Source organism: Pteronotus mesoamericanus, unplaced genomic scaffold, assembly GCF_021234165.1.
Source record: "Pteronotus mesoamericanus isolate MK-2021 breed Mesoamerican mustached bat unplaced genomic scaffold, CSHL_Meso_final scaffold_85, whole genome shotgun sequence".
NCBI classification, from domain to species: Eukaryota; Metazoa; Chordata; class Mammalia; order Chiroptera; family Mormoopidae; genus Pteronotus; species Pteronotus mesoamericanus.
This window is the reverse complement of record NW_026555329.1, coordinates 72,432,911-72,449,701: the sequence shown is the minus strand read 5'-3', so window position 1 is coordinate 72,449,701 and position 16,791 is coordinate 72,432,911. Positions and strand designations below refer to the sequence as shown.

The 16,791-nt window shown below is 49.3% G+C and overlaps 1 protein-coding gene across 2 annotated transcripts in view; it reads left to right on the top strand.

Moving 5' to 3' along the window:
* Positions 1 to 11,332, top strand: part of CREB3L2 (cAMP responsive element binding protein 3 like 2) — a 104,752-nt gene extending 93,420 nt beyond the window's left edge. For both annotated transcript variants that reach the window (XM_054563881.1, XM_054563882.1), the window contains exons 9-12: positions 2,196 to 2,295; positions 2,542 to 2,668; positions 3,972 to 4,188; positions 5,751 to 11,332. In XM_054563881.1, coding sequence (XP_054419856.1) covers positions 2,196 to 2,295; positions 2,542 to 2,668; positions 3,972 to 4,188; positions 5,751 to 5,826 — 520 coding nt within the window. In that variant the 3' untranslated portion in view covers positions 5,827 to 11,332. The remainder of the gene's footprint in view (positions 1 to 2,195; positions 2,296 to 2,541; positions 2,669 to 3,971; positions 4,189 to 5,750) is intronic.
* The last annotated feature ends 5,459 nt before the right edge of the window (positions 11,333 to 16,791 follow it).

The window sequence follows — 16,791 nt, the reverse complement described above, 5'->3', positions numbered from 1 at the left end:
CAGAGTTAAGCCATAAAGTTGTAAGATCGTTAAAGTGCACAACATGATGATTCGATACATGTGTTCACTGTGAAAGGAATCCCCACCTTGAGTTAATTAACACATCTAACACCTCACGTATTTACCTTTTGGTTTTTAATTTTTTCGGTGAGAACATTTAAGCTTCACTCCTGTAGCACATTTTAATTATCTAATACAGTGTTATCAACTGTGGTCATCACGGTGTACGGTGTACGTTAGACCCTCAGACCTTATTGGTCCTACAGCTCGAAGGGCGTAGCCTTTTAACAGCCTCGCCCTGTTTTCTCCGCCCATGGGCCCCAGACAGGCACGCCTCACTTTTCTACTCTGGTTCTCCGAGTTTGACATTTTTTAATTTTTTTTTTTATTACGCATATTACCGATACCATGTAATATTTATTTTTCTCTGTCTGACTTATTTCACTTAGCGGAATGCCCTCCAAGGTCATCCGTGTTGTTGCAAATGACAGGATTTCTTTCAAGTAGACTGTAAGGTAATCGCGCTATCAGTATTTCTCAGCCTCGAGTGCCGTACAAGGCACTTTCAAAGACTGTGTTGCTTGACGAGACATAAACATGAATTGGGTCTAAACTACGTGTGATTACATTTCTAGATAACCACAAAGTGAAAAATTTACAACTGAATACTAAAAACCCTCCCTGTGAAATCCTGTGAAAGGATGTCAATGAATGATATTCATGGATGGGATGAATGATTTTGTTTTGCTTGAATTATAATCATGGTACAAGGTAAAAATTCAGCGTGGTTGGGAACCGTGCACGGATTTTGGGATTCCGAAAGCCTCCCCGGCATGGCCTTGGGGAGGCTCCCCTTCCGCCCTCTCTCATCCATGTAACTGCTGAGAGCAGTATTGTCCTATGGCCAACTCACCCTTAATTGACTTACACCCAGGAAACTCGTTTTATTGGCACGTGCCCAAGAGAAGTTGCAAACCTTCGGACAACCTGCTTGTTCTTCAAGCACTTGAAAGCTGTTCAGGAGATAGACTCTGGTGAGAGGCAAGTTGTCTGTGAAATCCCTGAATTCTGCAAACGAGTGGTGGCTTATGTTTCCCAATGAACTTGCCTGGCTTTCTAAGGTGACATCACAGCATGAATTTTCTGAGAATCTTTGAGACTCAAGGAAGAGCATCTGCTTGTAAAATCTTTCCACTTTGCCTTGTGCATTGGGCTCAGGGCCAAGGGAGGAGGGAGCAGGAGCTTCCACTCTTCACTCCTGCAGAATTCGCCTGCGAGGCGCTGATTCAGGAGACTGTGTTGTAAGAGCCTTGCCTTTGGCTTGCCGTGGTGAGGATTCGCGAAGAATTTCAGCATCTGCTCTTTCTGTGGCCTGAAGTCACACAGAGCAGGATATCCCATTCTCATCCCAAACCTTTCCCTTTTAAAGGTGTGCACAGTCCACTTTTAGGGATAGGACAACCCTTTTGCTCCTGCTCTCCGTCTCTCCCGGGAGAGCGAACAGTCAGTATCCCAGGACGGTTCTGAGATTCTGGCTCTGAACATGTATCCAGGAGAGCAGACTTCTTTACTCTTTCATATTTTGGCCCCATTTTTGGCCGTGGAGGCTTTGTGAGCTTTCAAGGTCCATGAGAGCTCGGGGTGCCATGGCTGTTTGCCTCTCGCCGTGCTTGGCTTTCCTCTTTCTCTCTGTCTTTGAGTCTGCCATCTGAGAGACTAGCTCCATGATAGTGTTGTCATTTCCAATCATGGCCACCACCTCTGGTCACCCCTTCCATTGTCCTCTTTCTTACATCTTCTTCAATGTTTCTCTTCTTTTGGGCAAATGAGTTCTCCTATATCACCATCACCAGCCAGTCAGAATGGTCTGTTCGCTTTTCTTTTTTCTTTCAATGGCTGACAGACAAGTCCCACTATGTCAGGGATACTTTGGGACACTCACCTCCTACTCAGAACAGCACAGGAACTGGACAAGCGGTGAATGTGATGATTCGCAGCCCCAGGATGCTCTGTAACAGCCGCCCTGGAAGGCGCTGGTGTCCCCACGTTCTTCCGTAGGGGACTGTCCCTTGGCTCTCTCCTCAAATTCAGCCACGAAGACACGGCAACTGTCCTGGAGCTCAGGGGCAGGTCTCCCCCAAGCGCTGTGGTACCTCTCAGACTCCCTTCACGGTTCCTCTCCTTTCCATGCGCAGGACTCTCCTCCAGCAACTCCAGAAGCTGCAGACTTTGGTGATGGGCAAGGTTTCTCGCACCTGCAAGTTGGCCGGCACGCAGACTGGCACCTGCCTCATGGTGAGTTTCCCAAAGAGACGGTGCTGTCACTTCCCCGCCCTCCTCCAGTCTCTTCCCAGCTCACCGAGTCCCAGTGCTGCGGGGTTGGAACAAGCATGCTGCCCACTCTGAGGGCGTGGCCTTGGGTGCCATCTGCTGGCCTGGCGGAGGGAGTCTTTCTCCCCAGCCTCCCGGGTGTCACGGGTCTAAAGGTTTGCTCTGTGGACCTTGGAACCGACAGCTCCTGCGTTCTCCCTCTCCCTGCAGGTCGTTGTGCTATGCTTTGCTGTGGCATTCGGCAGCTTCTTTCAGGGCTATGGGCCCTATCCTTCGGCCACCAAGATGGCTCTGCCCAGCCAGCATTCCATGCCGGAGCCGTACGCAGCCTCCGTCGGTAAGGCCGCTCTTAGCCACTTGGGAAGGGACTTTGCTTCATTTCTCTGGAGCTTTCTGAAGAGAGTCTTATGTTAAAGTCTGGTTTTTAAAAAGTGGTCCAAGTGTAGCTTCTCCATGGAAGGGAGGGAAGAGGCAGCTGGCGGGTCGCACCCGCCTGCTGAGAATTTTCTAAAGCTCCGCAGAGCACGCTTTGCAAACTACTGCTCATGACTGTGTTCCCCGGCACATTCTGATGTCTCCATCTGAGTTTGGGGAAGGAGGAGGGATGTGGCTTTTGTGGGGGAGGGAAGCACTAAGCTCTCATGACACTTTAGGGGGAAATCCTGTGTTTCTACATCCATGCAGTAGAAACGTATGTGCCATTGTAAGAGTTCATAAAACAAAAATAGTCAGTCTGTCGTACAAAAACATCATGCCCAAGATTTAAAGACTTTGGAGACTGAGGTGTTAGACGAGAAATACGGGATGTGCTCGCCTAGATCAATGATCTCTTTGAAACACGCAGGACATAAACAGGTGGCAGGTAGGGATCCTAATCCACACCAATGCACACAGAGGCCAGGTGTGGGATTAGGGGCTATTGGACTGGAGCGAGTACCATTTTGCAGCTCTGCGCGTTCATGTCCTCCCCAGGCAGGCATTCCCCGTCAGGTCAGGTGCGTGGCCGAGACGCTGGCATTGCCACCAAATAATTTCAGTGCTCTCTTGGGAAAGTCTTGTTTCCCTAAGCAACCAGGTCTCTACATTTAAATGGAATCCCATGAGAGCAGCTGTTGTACTGAGCCATCTAGCTATGCAACTGCTTTATGGGACAAAAGAGACTGTTCCCCCAACCCCCCGATTTGATTTATTTATGGCTTTGCATCTTCACTCCAGTTTCTAAATGAAAATGGAGCTCCCAGCCTTAGTACCTTCTCTCCACGCAAGACCAGCTCGCTGGGAAGGCCGATGTTAGCTGGGTCTGGACATGTCCGGGTACTGCACTCCCACTGTCTATGAAGCGTTTCCCTCAGGTGGTTCAGGTGGGCAAGGAGGAGAGTTTTATTTTCAGAGCAGTGGGGTAGCCATTTGCATCTTGTTTATTTGCTTTTCTGTTGTTCTTCCCGCACTGTATTTTTGCTGTAATTTTTCAATGCACAGAACTCTGAACCCTTTATGGAAAGCCAACTCTAGTTGACACCTCAGTCTGGGGCAATGAGACCCACAGATTGCCATCTGCCCCAGCCCTGAGCATCGAGGGAGGGGATGGGATGTGCCCTCGTGGTCTCTCTCTAATGCCTGTCACTGCGCTCCGTCCTCAGTGAAATCCAGGAACCTGCTGATCTACGAGGAACACTCTCCGCTGGAGGAGCCGTCCAGCCCGGCCTCGGCAGGGGAGCTCGGGCGCTGGGACAGGAGCCCCTCCCTGCTCCGGGCATCGGGGCTGGAGTCCATGCCGGACGTGGATCTTCCCCGCTTCATTATCTCGAACGAGACCAGCCTGGAGAAGTCAGTGCTGCTGGAGCTGCAGCAGCACCTGTGAGTCAGCGGGACACAGGTCCCAGCCCTCGAACGCCCAGACCACGGGTTGCGAGTCAGTAACTGGGCCACAGGGCCGAGATGCACCCATAGGCCTCGTCCAGGCCTCTGGCTCTTCCAGGGCCTGTTTCCAGGGCCTCTGGAGAGTCTACTATTTGCCAATAGAGGCCCTTAGCAGAGATGGGGAAAAGACTGCCCATGTCTGCTATGTCACTGGGGAGCTGGCAGTGGTGGCTCCCCAGAGTGGGGCGGGGGCTCGGCTCCCTCCCTCCCTCTTCATTGTCCCCTCAAAGCCACGTGAGTACACACAGCCCAGTCACAGAAGATCGCTTGCAGTGCAGATGCAGCCTCCAGATGCCTTCTCTAGCTTCCTCCCAACTGGACATGCGTATGTGTTACGCTGTATATAAGCATATAGTTTTATGGTTCACGGAAATGAACATGCATGAGTTATAGTTGCCCATTTACGTCGAGGGGCACCATTGAAGAAGCATCGTGCAGGTCCGCGCTTCCATATTGAGAAGGACGTATTTGGCTCCAGTTCTCCATAAGTTGTCCTTTTGTAAACAGAAAGGCTTGTGTGCATGCCAGGCGCTGTGACCGTGGTCGGGGAAGTGCGTGGGGACGGCAAACAGCGCAGGAAGGAGGGTCTGCGTGCGCACCCCTGGTTAGCTGTGGTGTGGCTGGCGATCGAGCTGAACTGACTCTGCCCCTGTACCTCCCAGAAACGGTGCTATTCCGGGGGAAGAGGGAGAGAGTCTATTTCTAGTTCTCTAGCTTTCGTCCCCTAATGCTGCGGGGAAGGTTCTTAATCACATATACTTTTACAGGTTTACATTATACATGCGTATTTAACTAGCACTTACCATTTTAAGCACTATGCAAATATGACATATCTCGTTAAATCCCTGAAGAGGTTAGACATTATTATTACTATTATTCCCATTATAGAGAAATGGTAGAGCTATGGAGACTCCGCTGCCTGTTAGCTGGTTCATGGCACAAGTCGCCTCCCCTGTTAGCTCAAACTCATTGAAACCCCGCGTGTTTGGGATATATCCTGGATACTGAAGCCTGCGTATTCCTCCTCCGAAGCTCTGCAGACCTTCCGGGCTGTCACACAATGAATAACATATTTATTTTCTGTTCCATATTTATTGTTATTTCAAGTTAGGGTTTTGTTTTTAGTTTTTTGTTTTTTTTTCTTTGGTCTTTATTTGGATTATTTGTTATGCTAGACCAGGCATCAGGCAAAATCCTTCTATTTTCTCCTCCCCAGAGTCCAGCACAGAAAATACAGTGCTTTAAAGCCACGTGTAACAAATCAGTGTCCCACTGCCACGTTTATCCCCTGGGTGGGGATGCCTCCTCTTGGGTGGGGTAAGGGCAGGACGGTGGGCTGCGGGTGGCCCGCGATGGGAGACTCTGGGAAGAGAGTTGCCCCTGGGTGGGAGGGAACGAGAGTCCCGCCTGGGCCAGCCCACAAAGCTGCCCTTGGGCGGAGACTGTCTCTCACTCCCCAGCAGGGCTAAGACTTCTCTTTCCTTTTGATGCCTTCACAGGGTCAGCGCCAAACTGGAGGGGAACGAAACACTCAAAGTTGTAGAACTCGACAGAAGAGTGAACGCCACCTTCTGAGAGGCAGTCTCCGCCTCCCTCTTCCTCTCCGCTCTGCTTTTACGTCCCCAAACCACCTTTGTCATAAGCTTCCCCTTTTCCCCACTGATGTGGATGAAGATCTGGGTGAGCTGTCATGGCTTTGGATGGGAGGACAGCCTGGGATCGCCACCTGCGGTGAGAGTGCCTTCCCTTCCTGTCCCAGGTCCCTTCCTGCAGACGGAGCCTGGCATCTCTCCCTCGGTTCCGCTTGCTGCCGTAGGAAATTACGCTAGGGCCGGGGTGGGACAAGCGGGCTTGTTTCTACCGATAGTGCCGAAGAGATGCTGCCTGGTTCTCGCCTGCGGGTGTGAACCCCTCTCTGAAGAAAGGATGACTCATTCATTGGAGACCCCAGACTCCAGCCGTGAAAACACCAGGATGCCTGTTGGGATCTGGCAAAGCACTGACTGATATCCCGCCTCACTCAGCCTGGGTCTCCTGTGTGTCCGCCCCCTCCCCACCCCCACCAGCCCTGGAAGTGCCAGGCTGGCCCGTGAGCACCCCCTGCCACTCTGCTCTGTCCAAGCCCTCAAGCCCTTGCCTGCCGTCCTCTGGCTCTGGAGCAAGGGCGCCCCCTTCACCTTCTCAGGCCGCAAGTGCAATGCCTGACGGAATCAGGCTCTTCTACCCCAGGCAAACCTGCCCCGTCTGTTGCTTGTAGGACTTCTCCATAACCTGTGTTCCCACACGCCCATAGATCCGCCTCCCTGGCTTCTCCTCCCCGTTTGTAAATAGTATTTATTAGCTTGCCGAGGCTTCCTGCTCGCAACCACACTGAAGAGATCAGATGCCTCCCTCCAAGCGCGCCAAGCCTTCCGCTGGGCTTTGGCGCTAGGAGGGCCGCTCAGGCCCGGGGACCCCCAGTCCTCCAGGACACGATTCCTTCTCTCCTTTTTACCGGAGGCCTCTCGCTGTAGTTAGGACGTCCCTGCGAGCAGCTGCCCTCCTGTAGAATGAGCTGAGAGGAAAAGATGGCTCAGGCCTGTGATCTGTGGCCAGATGCTTGGTCCGTCCTGTGTCCACCACAGAGAAGGGAGGCCCCGTCCCTGACAACAGCTGTTCCGGACAACCTTGCCGTGCCAGCTCGTCTCCCCACACCCGCTCCCGGCCCCTCCCCTGCTGCCCCCTGCACCTGCTGTACCCTCCTCTTCTGCCTCAGCAGGAGGTGGGCCTGAGGTCAGTTCCTGGGGTCGGAGTAGGTGACATTTGTGTGTCCACAGTCTTACCTTTTATAGTCAGGTTTGGCTACTTTGCAGCTCACCCAAAGAGACATAACCTAACCCCCCAACCTACTTTTTTTTTTAAGGATTAAAGTAACTTTTGTAGTTAAAGGAAAAAATCTTTCCTCTTTCATACAGCTAAAAATGGAAATTGCCTTTTTATTGTACAATGTAGAAAGTTTTCCTTAAGTGTTTTCCCTAGCTTGTGAAAGATTTTGTGTAGAAGCATTTTGTACTTTATTTTTAGTAGAAGCTAAAGGGCCTCTAGCTTTAACTCCTCTCTCTCTCTGTCTCTCTCTGTCTGTCTCTCTCTCTCTCTGTCTCATCTACATTGTTATTGGAACCTGTACTTAAGAGGGATTAAGCCCACGGCTGGGCCTTCCATCCTCTGTCAGATACAGGATTGGGGATCATTAACATTTGCCATCATACCTCGTAAGCATATCTGTTTGTCCGCCGGCCCAGGGAAAGCTGGGGCTCCCTGTCAGTGACCCCTGTGTCTCCCCACTGTGATGGAGGGTGTCCCAGCCTGGGGAGCGGCCCGCGCATCTTCTCAGCAGGATGTGACAGCAGAGTGGGGACCGGGGGTCCTGGCCGCCCCGGGGGTCCTCTGCACGGTTCTCACTGTCTCTGCCATTGGCCGGGAGGGGCTGAGCCTGTCTGGGCTGCGTGGGTACAGGCGCTGCTGGCCTGCCTCCCGCGCCGGCTTCTCTTCACTCCCTTCTCCTCTTCTGCTCTGGGTCCTCCTGGGCCTGGCTGGTGTCTGGTAACCATGGGCCACTGCCGACCCATCCCTCTCGGTAAAATGTCATGCAACTGTCAGGCGTAGGCAACTTGTGAGGGCACAAGCAGGGAAAAGAGATAGAATTAGCTCGTGCAGTATTTGGACGGTAGGAAAGGAAAGGTTTCCTAGTTAAGGGCGGAGGTGGGAGAATGGGTTCACCTACCCCTCTGCCGCCCTGGAACCAGATCAGGGTTTTAAGGCTCGTCAATTGGCCAGAGTGGAAAACCCGCCCTCCTGAAAGGGGAGGGAGAAGGAGGGGGCCGGCCGTGACCTTAGTGCCTCGAGGATTTCATTTTCTCCCCCATCTTCCCTTTTTTGACTTCACTCTCTCCAATGTATAGTTCATGTATCAGAGAGATGTACACTCAACACCTATATGATCCTTCTAACCAGTGGCACCGCAATAAATTCAATAAAAAAATAAATACATGGCTACACGCTCTCTCCAGACCTCCATGCACCCGGGCCTCCTCTCTGGGAAACCATTTTTCTGAACGGAATCTGTATCTATAGACACGAGACAGACTGAGAGCTCAAATGGCCATTTTAAGGGGGTTCCAAGAACCAATATTGCCACTGTGTTGAGAAAAACTTGGGCCCTCCCCTCCCTGCTTTGGTGAGTAAAGGAAACTAAACAGTTATTCCTTCAGGAATGTGCCATGGGGACAAGAGACATAGAAGAGTTGGATAACAGTAGGTGGGTCCCAAACAGTTAGTGGATGTGTGCATGTTTTCTGTCCCAGGGATAAGCCCAGAATATCAATGGATTTATTTCCCTCACAGAGTAGCCCCGGTGAGCCCTGATGATTTCAAACAGGCGTAGGCCTTGTCTTCCAAATTTTAGTTTTGGAAAACACGAGACCGTTAGTGCAACCACAAACAATAGACGATAAATATGTTGGTTCTACATACGCTGATTATATATTACATCATGCAAACAGGTTTTCCTCTTCCCTGTCTTTGATTAGCCCCTTTGAAGGAGACTCTTACAAAAATTCAGGGAACAGGTACTTTTTCACTGGATGAGACCTGAGTAACCCAGACCCCCTGGGGCGGTTCTTTTCACAGCTCTCGACTTTGCACTTAGAAATAGATATGGAGAATCGAAGGCCTCAGTTCCCGCTTTGGGAAAGGTTCCTGTGAAGTGTTAGGACTCTGGAGCCTAGCTCACATAAAGAGAGTGTTACATAAAAATCCGACAGCTGAACCAGGGAGCCCCTTTAGGGCAGGAGGTGGGTGTGAGGTCTGACACCAGCGTGGGCGAAATGAGATGACCTTTTCGTTTATATCAACGATTTTGATTTGGAGACCTAATTTGTCAATCGTGAAAGCAGCTTTTAGCTCAACGTATTTACAAACCAACTATAAATACCATGTTTTTTGAATTCCTAAATCTCTCGGTTTAGCCCGAATGCCAAAAGAGGGCTATGACTCTCATGTGCCCGTAGAATGGGAGCGTTGAGCTGATTCGTCTTTATTCAGGCAGTGAGTCAGTGTCCAGAATTTTGTCACCAGTGTTTTATTTAAATTCTCAGCCCTTCATGGCTCCTTCCTGCCACATCACCAAACCAAGCAAAACCACAAAAACAAAATCCAAGGCCTGTCGGGCCAGCTCCTCTCAACACGCCTGTCATCTGTCATGGGAGAGGGGGAGTTTAGCGCTTGCACAAATGGAGACGCCCCACAGAGGAGCGGGGCCGCCTGTGCTGGCCCTGCTCACATCGCAGCCTGGAGATGGCCTCCTCTTGTCTGCCATGGCGCACTCGCTTGGTTCTGTCGAGCCCTGTCTTTGAGAACCTTTGTTAAAGACACCCGTGTGCCTACCTGCCGTGCTGCCCTGTGAGGCGCTTAGCAGGTAGTGCCCCAGGGAGAGTCATTTTATTTGGAGGCTTTTCAGCTGCAACAATTAGGAAGCATGTGGCAGGGCTGTTACAGGACAGAGCAGGGGCTGTGAAGGACCTAGAGACAGATTTCAGGTCTTTCACTCATTGATTCATTCCCTTCCTCCTGAGGAACAGCAGTGCCCAAGGCCGTGGGGAAGAAGAGGGGTCAGGAAATGTCATTAAGCAATAGCTATTCAAACACGCAAATGCTAGGATTCCCTCTCTCTCTGTCTCCCCCATTCCCCCGTTTGTCTTAGACACTCGTTTGTGCCTTACAGGTGCCTTATGTATGAGTCCAGGATGACTGAGGACTTTTGTCCCTGGGAAATATTATATATAGCCTTGTAGTATTAGATTGAAGTGGTTGTGGGAGAAATAATCTTTCTAAAGGCTCAAAAATGGTTTTCTAAAAGTGAACAATGATCTGATTTGTACATCAGGAGAAAACAATCAGGGCTTTGTCCATTAAGAAAATCCCATTTCGTTGAGGTGTAATCACATCAAAAATGACCAGTCGGGATTAAGGGTATTATAACTCCATATAGCAGAACATTTTCTCGGTGCAAAGGAGCTGGGCCCATTTGGGGATTAACGTTTGATACCTCCATGGCAAAAGAGTCAGCACTTAGCCCAGGAAAAAACCCATGTGTTGTTTCCTTTAGTCATCTGAGGCGACTTAAATTTCAGGAGTGCTTTATTTTCTCTTGGTTTTGAGAAGGAAGGGAAAAAAAAATTATTTCTTGAGCTCTAATTAAGTGCTGGGTGCTCCGCTAAGTAAGTTTTAAGTCTTTTCATTTTATAGACAGAGAAAACAAGGGCAACTCGTTACTCTGAGCTGGATAAACAGCTAAGTGGTTTTGTAAATTCAACAGTCTGCGGATTAGGTTGAGCGGGTTCCTTGGTGAAAACACTGTAAACATTTAAGTTCTATGAGCAGCAAACACAGTGCTTGCTCCCTGCGCCGGCCCTGCTGTGCGAGGTCCATGGTTTGCCTCCTGCTGACGATGTCCTCCAGGTAGACATTCATCTCTTGTCTTTTTCATCCAGCCTCCTGCGAGTTCCGGCTCGCGGGCTTTGCATCCTGGAAAGGGAAAAAAATGGGGGTCTTAGCCGTGTATCTCTGCTCTTACGCTTTGCTCACCAGCTGGGCAAAAACAGGAACTTCTGGCACCTTGGACCCCAAACCTATACTGCTTAGTGAATGTCTTTCGAATGAGACGCTTTGTGAGTCTATAGAAAACACCAGCGCTCTTGGACACCCTGTGGGGGGTCCTTTTTAAACAGTGCTGAGCAGACCCTGAGCTATAACCAACTCCGAGCGTTAATATTTATGCTGACAAGCTGGGCTTTCCTCTCGTTTGTAACAGGTTACATAGACCAGCAGTGTGTAAGTCTAAGACATTGCGGGTCTATTATGTGTTTTATCACGCTGTTTTTTTAAAATGACTTTTTATCCTTTATCTTAGCCAAGTAAATACCAAAAAAGAAATAATAAAATGAATGCTTTGTAACTTGTACTTAGTTTGAGGAAAAAATGAATTGAAATTGTTATGCTTTTGTATTCCATTTCATGCAAATAAAAATATTTTTTTCTTAAAAAGTCAAACGTTGTGCAGTCTCTGAAACCTTGCTATTCTGGTTTTGAGAACATTTGTTTTTCTCATGAGCGTGGCTTTATGTGCGTATGTATGCCTAACCATTCTTTTTTGATTATCTTGTTGAAGTAAAAGAAGCCTCCAGCCTGCAATTTGAGTGTGATGTAGCACTGAATCCAAGGCTCAGTTGGAGAAATATTGAGAAATGTAATTGTTTTTTCAGTCAGTCACAGGAAGAAAAACAGTATTCTCTAGAGATTTCTAGCCTGAGTGCTATTTTCGTTGTTTCCTCTTAACTGTTCCCTAACTCGATTTCAGAACTCTGTGCACTGGAATATGCTTCCCGGGGTCAGATGCTTGAGAATGAGGACTTGGACTTGAGCCAGAAGAGAAGGGTCCTTCTCCCTGTGAACAGTTGCGGAGGACGCCTAACATACATGCATGCTCTAGAAATTCCGATAAACGTCAATGTCGTCAAGCAAAATCATCTTATTCCATTGAATCTCTGCATTCAAATTTAATTTTCTCTCCTCAGAGGGAGTGTGGCTTCACTAGGCTTCAGAAAGAGAACCCAGGATGGGAGAGGCTAAAGCGGTGGACCGTGTTTACCTGGAGACAAACAAAACTAAAGCACATTTTTTTTTTGTTTGTTTCTTAGCAGCATGCCCAGCCCTGCCTTGGGCCCCGGGGGTGCGTTAACCTCCCACCGCCTTTCCCTCCTGAGCGCCTTGACCTTCTCCTCTTCCGTTCCTACACTGGCCCTTTCTCCGTGGAGGCTTCGTTTCTTTCTTACATTGGGAGCCTGTTAGGAAACTTCTTCCTCAACCTGCTGATGTCGACCTAGTGATGTGTGGAGGGGCAAATACTCGCCGGTGTGAGAACGTTCTGTATAAATCGCGCCTTTATATTTTCTGTGTCTCTGATGCTTTGACATCAGGGGCCTTGCTGATCCAGGAGGGACGGCCCCTCCCAGTGCTAGGCAACTTCGAGAGGTAGTACACTTGCCTACAAGTATACCTTTCATATGCAAACCAACCAATAGGGAGCCCAGACACAGCCACCTCCTGTAGACTCACAAGGGCCACTACCCCTCTGTCCCGATCACCCCAGGGTCAGGTGCCAGACAGCTAGAGACAGACCCGATACCCCAGAGCCCACTGAGATTATCCAAGCTAGCCAGTCCTAAGCCTGCTTACCTCACCTCACTTGTTCCTACCTACCTGCAGAAACCTCAGCAAAGGCTCTTGCTGACTTTGGCCTCTGCCTCACCAACCCTGGGGCTCGCCTGTGCGGCCCTTCGTGGTGTGGCCAGCTCCCTCCTCCTGGGAACCGTGAGTAACAAACTGTCTTTTCAATGGCAGTTGTCGCTTGATCTGTTGGCTTCGCCATATCTGAATAATAATAACACCTACATTTTAGAACACATTCCTTAGATGTTGAATGTCAAATCAGAGGCTGATTCCAGACTCCTGGGTGGTTGGGGTTTCACAGATGGGCCTGCAGTGGTTTAGGAGGATATGACGCAGATTTGTTGTCTCCTTACACACTGGTTGTTACTTTCATTCCAGAGAAGAAATGGAGAACTATAGGGAATGAAGGGGCTTGTTCATGGGGGAAAAAGGTAAATCTGAAGGGAGCTGTCTCAAGTCCTAGCCCTGTACCATGATTTCACTCACATGTGGGATCTAATGAACAAAGCGAACTCACAAAGAAAACGGGGACAAACTCATAGGCGGCGAGCAGGATGACAGCTGGGCAGGGGAGGTTAGGGGCTAGAAGGACTGAGCAAAAAGGAAAAAGGACTCACGGACATGGACAACAGTGTGGGGATTGCTGGCGGGGAGAGAGGGGATAGGGAACTGAATGGTAATGGGAAAAAATACAATAAAGACTAAAGTTTTAAAAAAAAGTCCTAGTCCTGTGCTCAGGGTCCAGGGTAGGTCCTCCCTGGTACTTCCAAAAATAAAAACTATAGCAAGAACACACTGGGGTACAGTGAGGGAGAGAACCAAGCCAGATTCAGGAGATACAGGGTTATGGGTACTCGAGTTCCACCATTAGCTTGCTGGCCCTGAAGGGAGAGGAGACACATTACCAATTATGTACCAAGTGATTTTCCTGTATTATCTGTGATCTTGTTTATTCCCTCCAGAAAGCTTATGGAGGGTATACAAGTATACCTTCCCACCCACAGTTGACAAAACTGGGGTTCAGACAGAGTAAGAAACTTACCTGAGATCATCCAGCAATTGCAGGAGGTGAGAGACTTGGAGCCTGGTCTTCACCCCAAGGGCAGGTGCTTTTAGTTACATTAAGCTGTTTTTAGGGCTTGGGGATCTTTACTTGTGAAAACATGGAGTTAGCCCAGATCAGGTTTTCCCAAACCCGCGGTTCCTGCCCAAGTGTTTCTGGTTTGGTCTTCATTTAAAAATAATTAGATAACCTTTCAACATTTCGAAGATTTTTCATAAAACTCCAGATTCCCATCCCCTCTTGAAAGACCGGAAGTCCTAGCAAGTTCAGGGGCTGAGTGAAGGCAGCCCCGCAGACGGCCTAGGGCATCTTTGGGTGGCCGCATTTCCCCCTGCCCAGGCTGGTTCACTCGTTTATGTCACTCACCTGGTCCTTCTGTCATCGGAAGACTAGGAGGGGGCTGACTTTCTGAGAGTCTCAGGAAAGGAAATAAGGGAAACGAACTGTGTTAGTTATGGGACTAGGAGGTGGGAGGGTGGTTAGTTTCACCCTGAGGGACGGGAAACAAGAGGCCTGAGCAGAGGGGGAGCTGGGCGGAGGTCAGGGCAGGTGTCCGCGCCCTGCCCTTCTTGGCATAACACGCACACACATACCCCACCCCCACACACACTGCATTGCCTTCTGGGTTCTGTCTTCTTAGTCCCAGAGATGAACCTTCATTCGCCTCAAAAATTATGGTAAAAAGTCTCGTTAATGATCCCGTTTGTAGAGGACCTTGCATTTACATAAAGCTCTTTCCCCTACCATGCGAGGCGCTTGCTGATTATTCACGAGGAAGGTGTGGCAAGCAAGCCTCCGAGGCTCCGTTGCTCAGCCCAGGGAGTGGGGGCTGCAGAGACATGGGCAGCTCCCGTTGGGTCGCACAGCGAGCGAGTGCAGAGCAGCTGTCCTGGTTGCCACCCCAGGACCATTTCCATTAGCTGTACCTCATCTGGGCAGGTGGCCCTCCAGCTGTCCACGCTGTGTGACCCCTCCAATGGGATTACTTTGCAAGGTGCCACTGCCATACTCCTTTTCGTAGAATTACCAGGAGTTTTGCCCAGGATTTGGGACACGCCCAAAGGTCCCTATCTGTTCAGAAAGGGAAAAGAGAAGAAGATGGCTCATCTCAGTCATTTCCTGCAAAATAATCTACGTTGCCATTGAAGAGGCTAATCACACTTGATCCCTCACCATCTGATGAGCCCAGGCAGGTTGCACAAGTTGACGCTGGCTTCCAATGGGCACAGCTGTTGCTAGATCTTCCTGGCAATTTTCAAGAAGAGTTCTGGCCCCACGAGGCGCCATGTGTTCTCTTTCTCCCTCTATGCTGTTGTTTTTAGACGGGGGAACAGAAATAGCCATTGAGGAATACGACGAAAGCTGCCAGAGAGGCTGTTGTGCCGTTCTTCAAGAAGTCTGTTTCAAAACGTTTAACGTCCCTGAAGTGAAAAGTGTCTGGGAATCGGGGCTGCCAGAGCGTTCCCAGCTAATGTCCTCCCCAGTATTCCTGCAAAACAGATGGCGAGTTCAGTTTCCTGATGGATTGCCCGAGAGATTCCAAGTGCCTCGGCTGGCTCAGAGAAACATCTCCCCCAAAAGAAAAAAATATATATAAGTATAAAACCACCTGCATGTTTAGACACCACCAGAAGAGAAAAGGTACCTTCCATCCTGAAAATGTTTTCTTTCTTGGCTTAGGAATCAGTTCCATGAGTTCAGCGATGGGTACAGCTTTTTACCATGGTTGCAGGTAGTTTAAATTGTAAATGAATGCGGAAAAGAAGATACAGTTGAAATAGTGTTTGCAATGCTGCACACATAATTCCATGCAACCCTGCCCTGGGGGCAGCCTCTGACAGGCAATATGAGCTGAACTGGGGAGGGTGCTAGAGCGGAAGTCAGTCAGAGTCAGAGACTGCATTATGGCACAATACGGAAAAGAACGGGGTGGAAAGAGTGCTTCTGAAACCAATGACAAAATTCTCCCGCAATACGATTAAATTAAAAGAAAATTATTACAGTGATATTGTACACAGCGAAAAAGAATTAGACTACCGAGAAGCTTTTATTGGAAAAATAGCTATTGTTCTCTTTCTTTTCCATCTACCAGCCCTACTTTTTGGAAGTAACCAATTTCAATTTCTTCTAGTGTTCATCTCTATATTTCTAAATTACATGTTTATGCTGCTAATACTCGATATGTCAATTTTACTATTTACTGTTGGGTCTTATTATGGTGCACTATGTACCACCTTCAGCACACACACACCACACTCTTCTCCCCATCTGGCCTCTCCCTTTTATCTTGTCAGCCTTCCTCAAAGGTCTGAATAGTTGTGGTTACATTCACGTGCACCGGAGGACATTAATGAGGTACAATAATTAATTATCTTAAATTGGAGCGTTAAGACAAGCGGGACGTTTGTTTTCCTTTAGGCTGGTGTTCTTTAAACTGAGCGATGAGGTTGGGGAGTCAATGGAGCATGTTTTGACCAATATTTTAAACAAAGAAAAAGAATGGGATTGGATGGGATGGAGATGCACAGAATAAAATAGAAAATAATCAGAATATTTTTAGTAGAGGTTAACACTCTCATGTACATTTAATTTCAGTCCTCTGTGTGTGTGTGTGTGTGTGTGTGTAAGTATTGTTCTGGGGAACACGACTGTGGCAGGCATTCCGGGACCAGGGTCGGGAACAGTGACAGGGAGAGTCATATCCCTGGCGTGCCTTTCACTCAACCCTCTGGGTTTTACCTCCTGCCTCGCCTTGGCTTTCTTCTTTCTCTAGGGTCTCCAACTGCGTTCTGTTTGTATTAACTCAAAGAACCTCCAAGAATTTTCTAGATGATTCAGCACTTGTTCTTGCCCCACCGTTGCCTAACTGATGCACCGAAGGGCCGGTCCTGAGGACCCGCCAGCGACGGGCCCTCTCTCTCCTGCCCCACCTGCGTGTCCCGCTGACGGTGCTCGGCCTGCAACGGCCTCTGTCGCTCCAGAGGGGCCTGAGTGTCGTCCGCACAAAGGTCGCGTTAGTTCTGTGTACCTAAAAGGACAGACGCCATTAGCAATGGGGAGCTAGAACTTTTGACACGAATTTAAAACCAATTTTCAAGCTGAGACCAAAAATATATTAGAGGCTGAGCATGTCCTGGGTTAAAAGGGGAGGCGGTGGCGTGGCAGAGAGGAGACCTCCCATCAGAGCGGCGCGGCGGGCCACAGGTCCC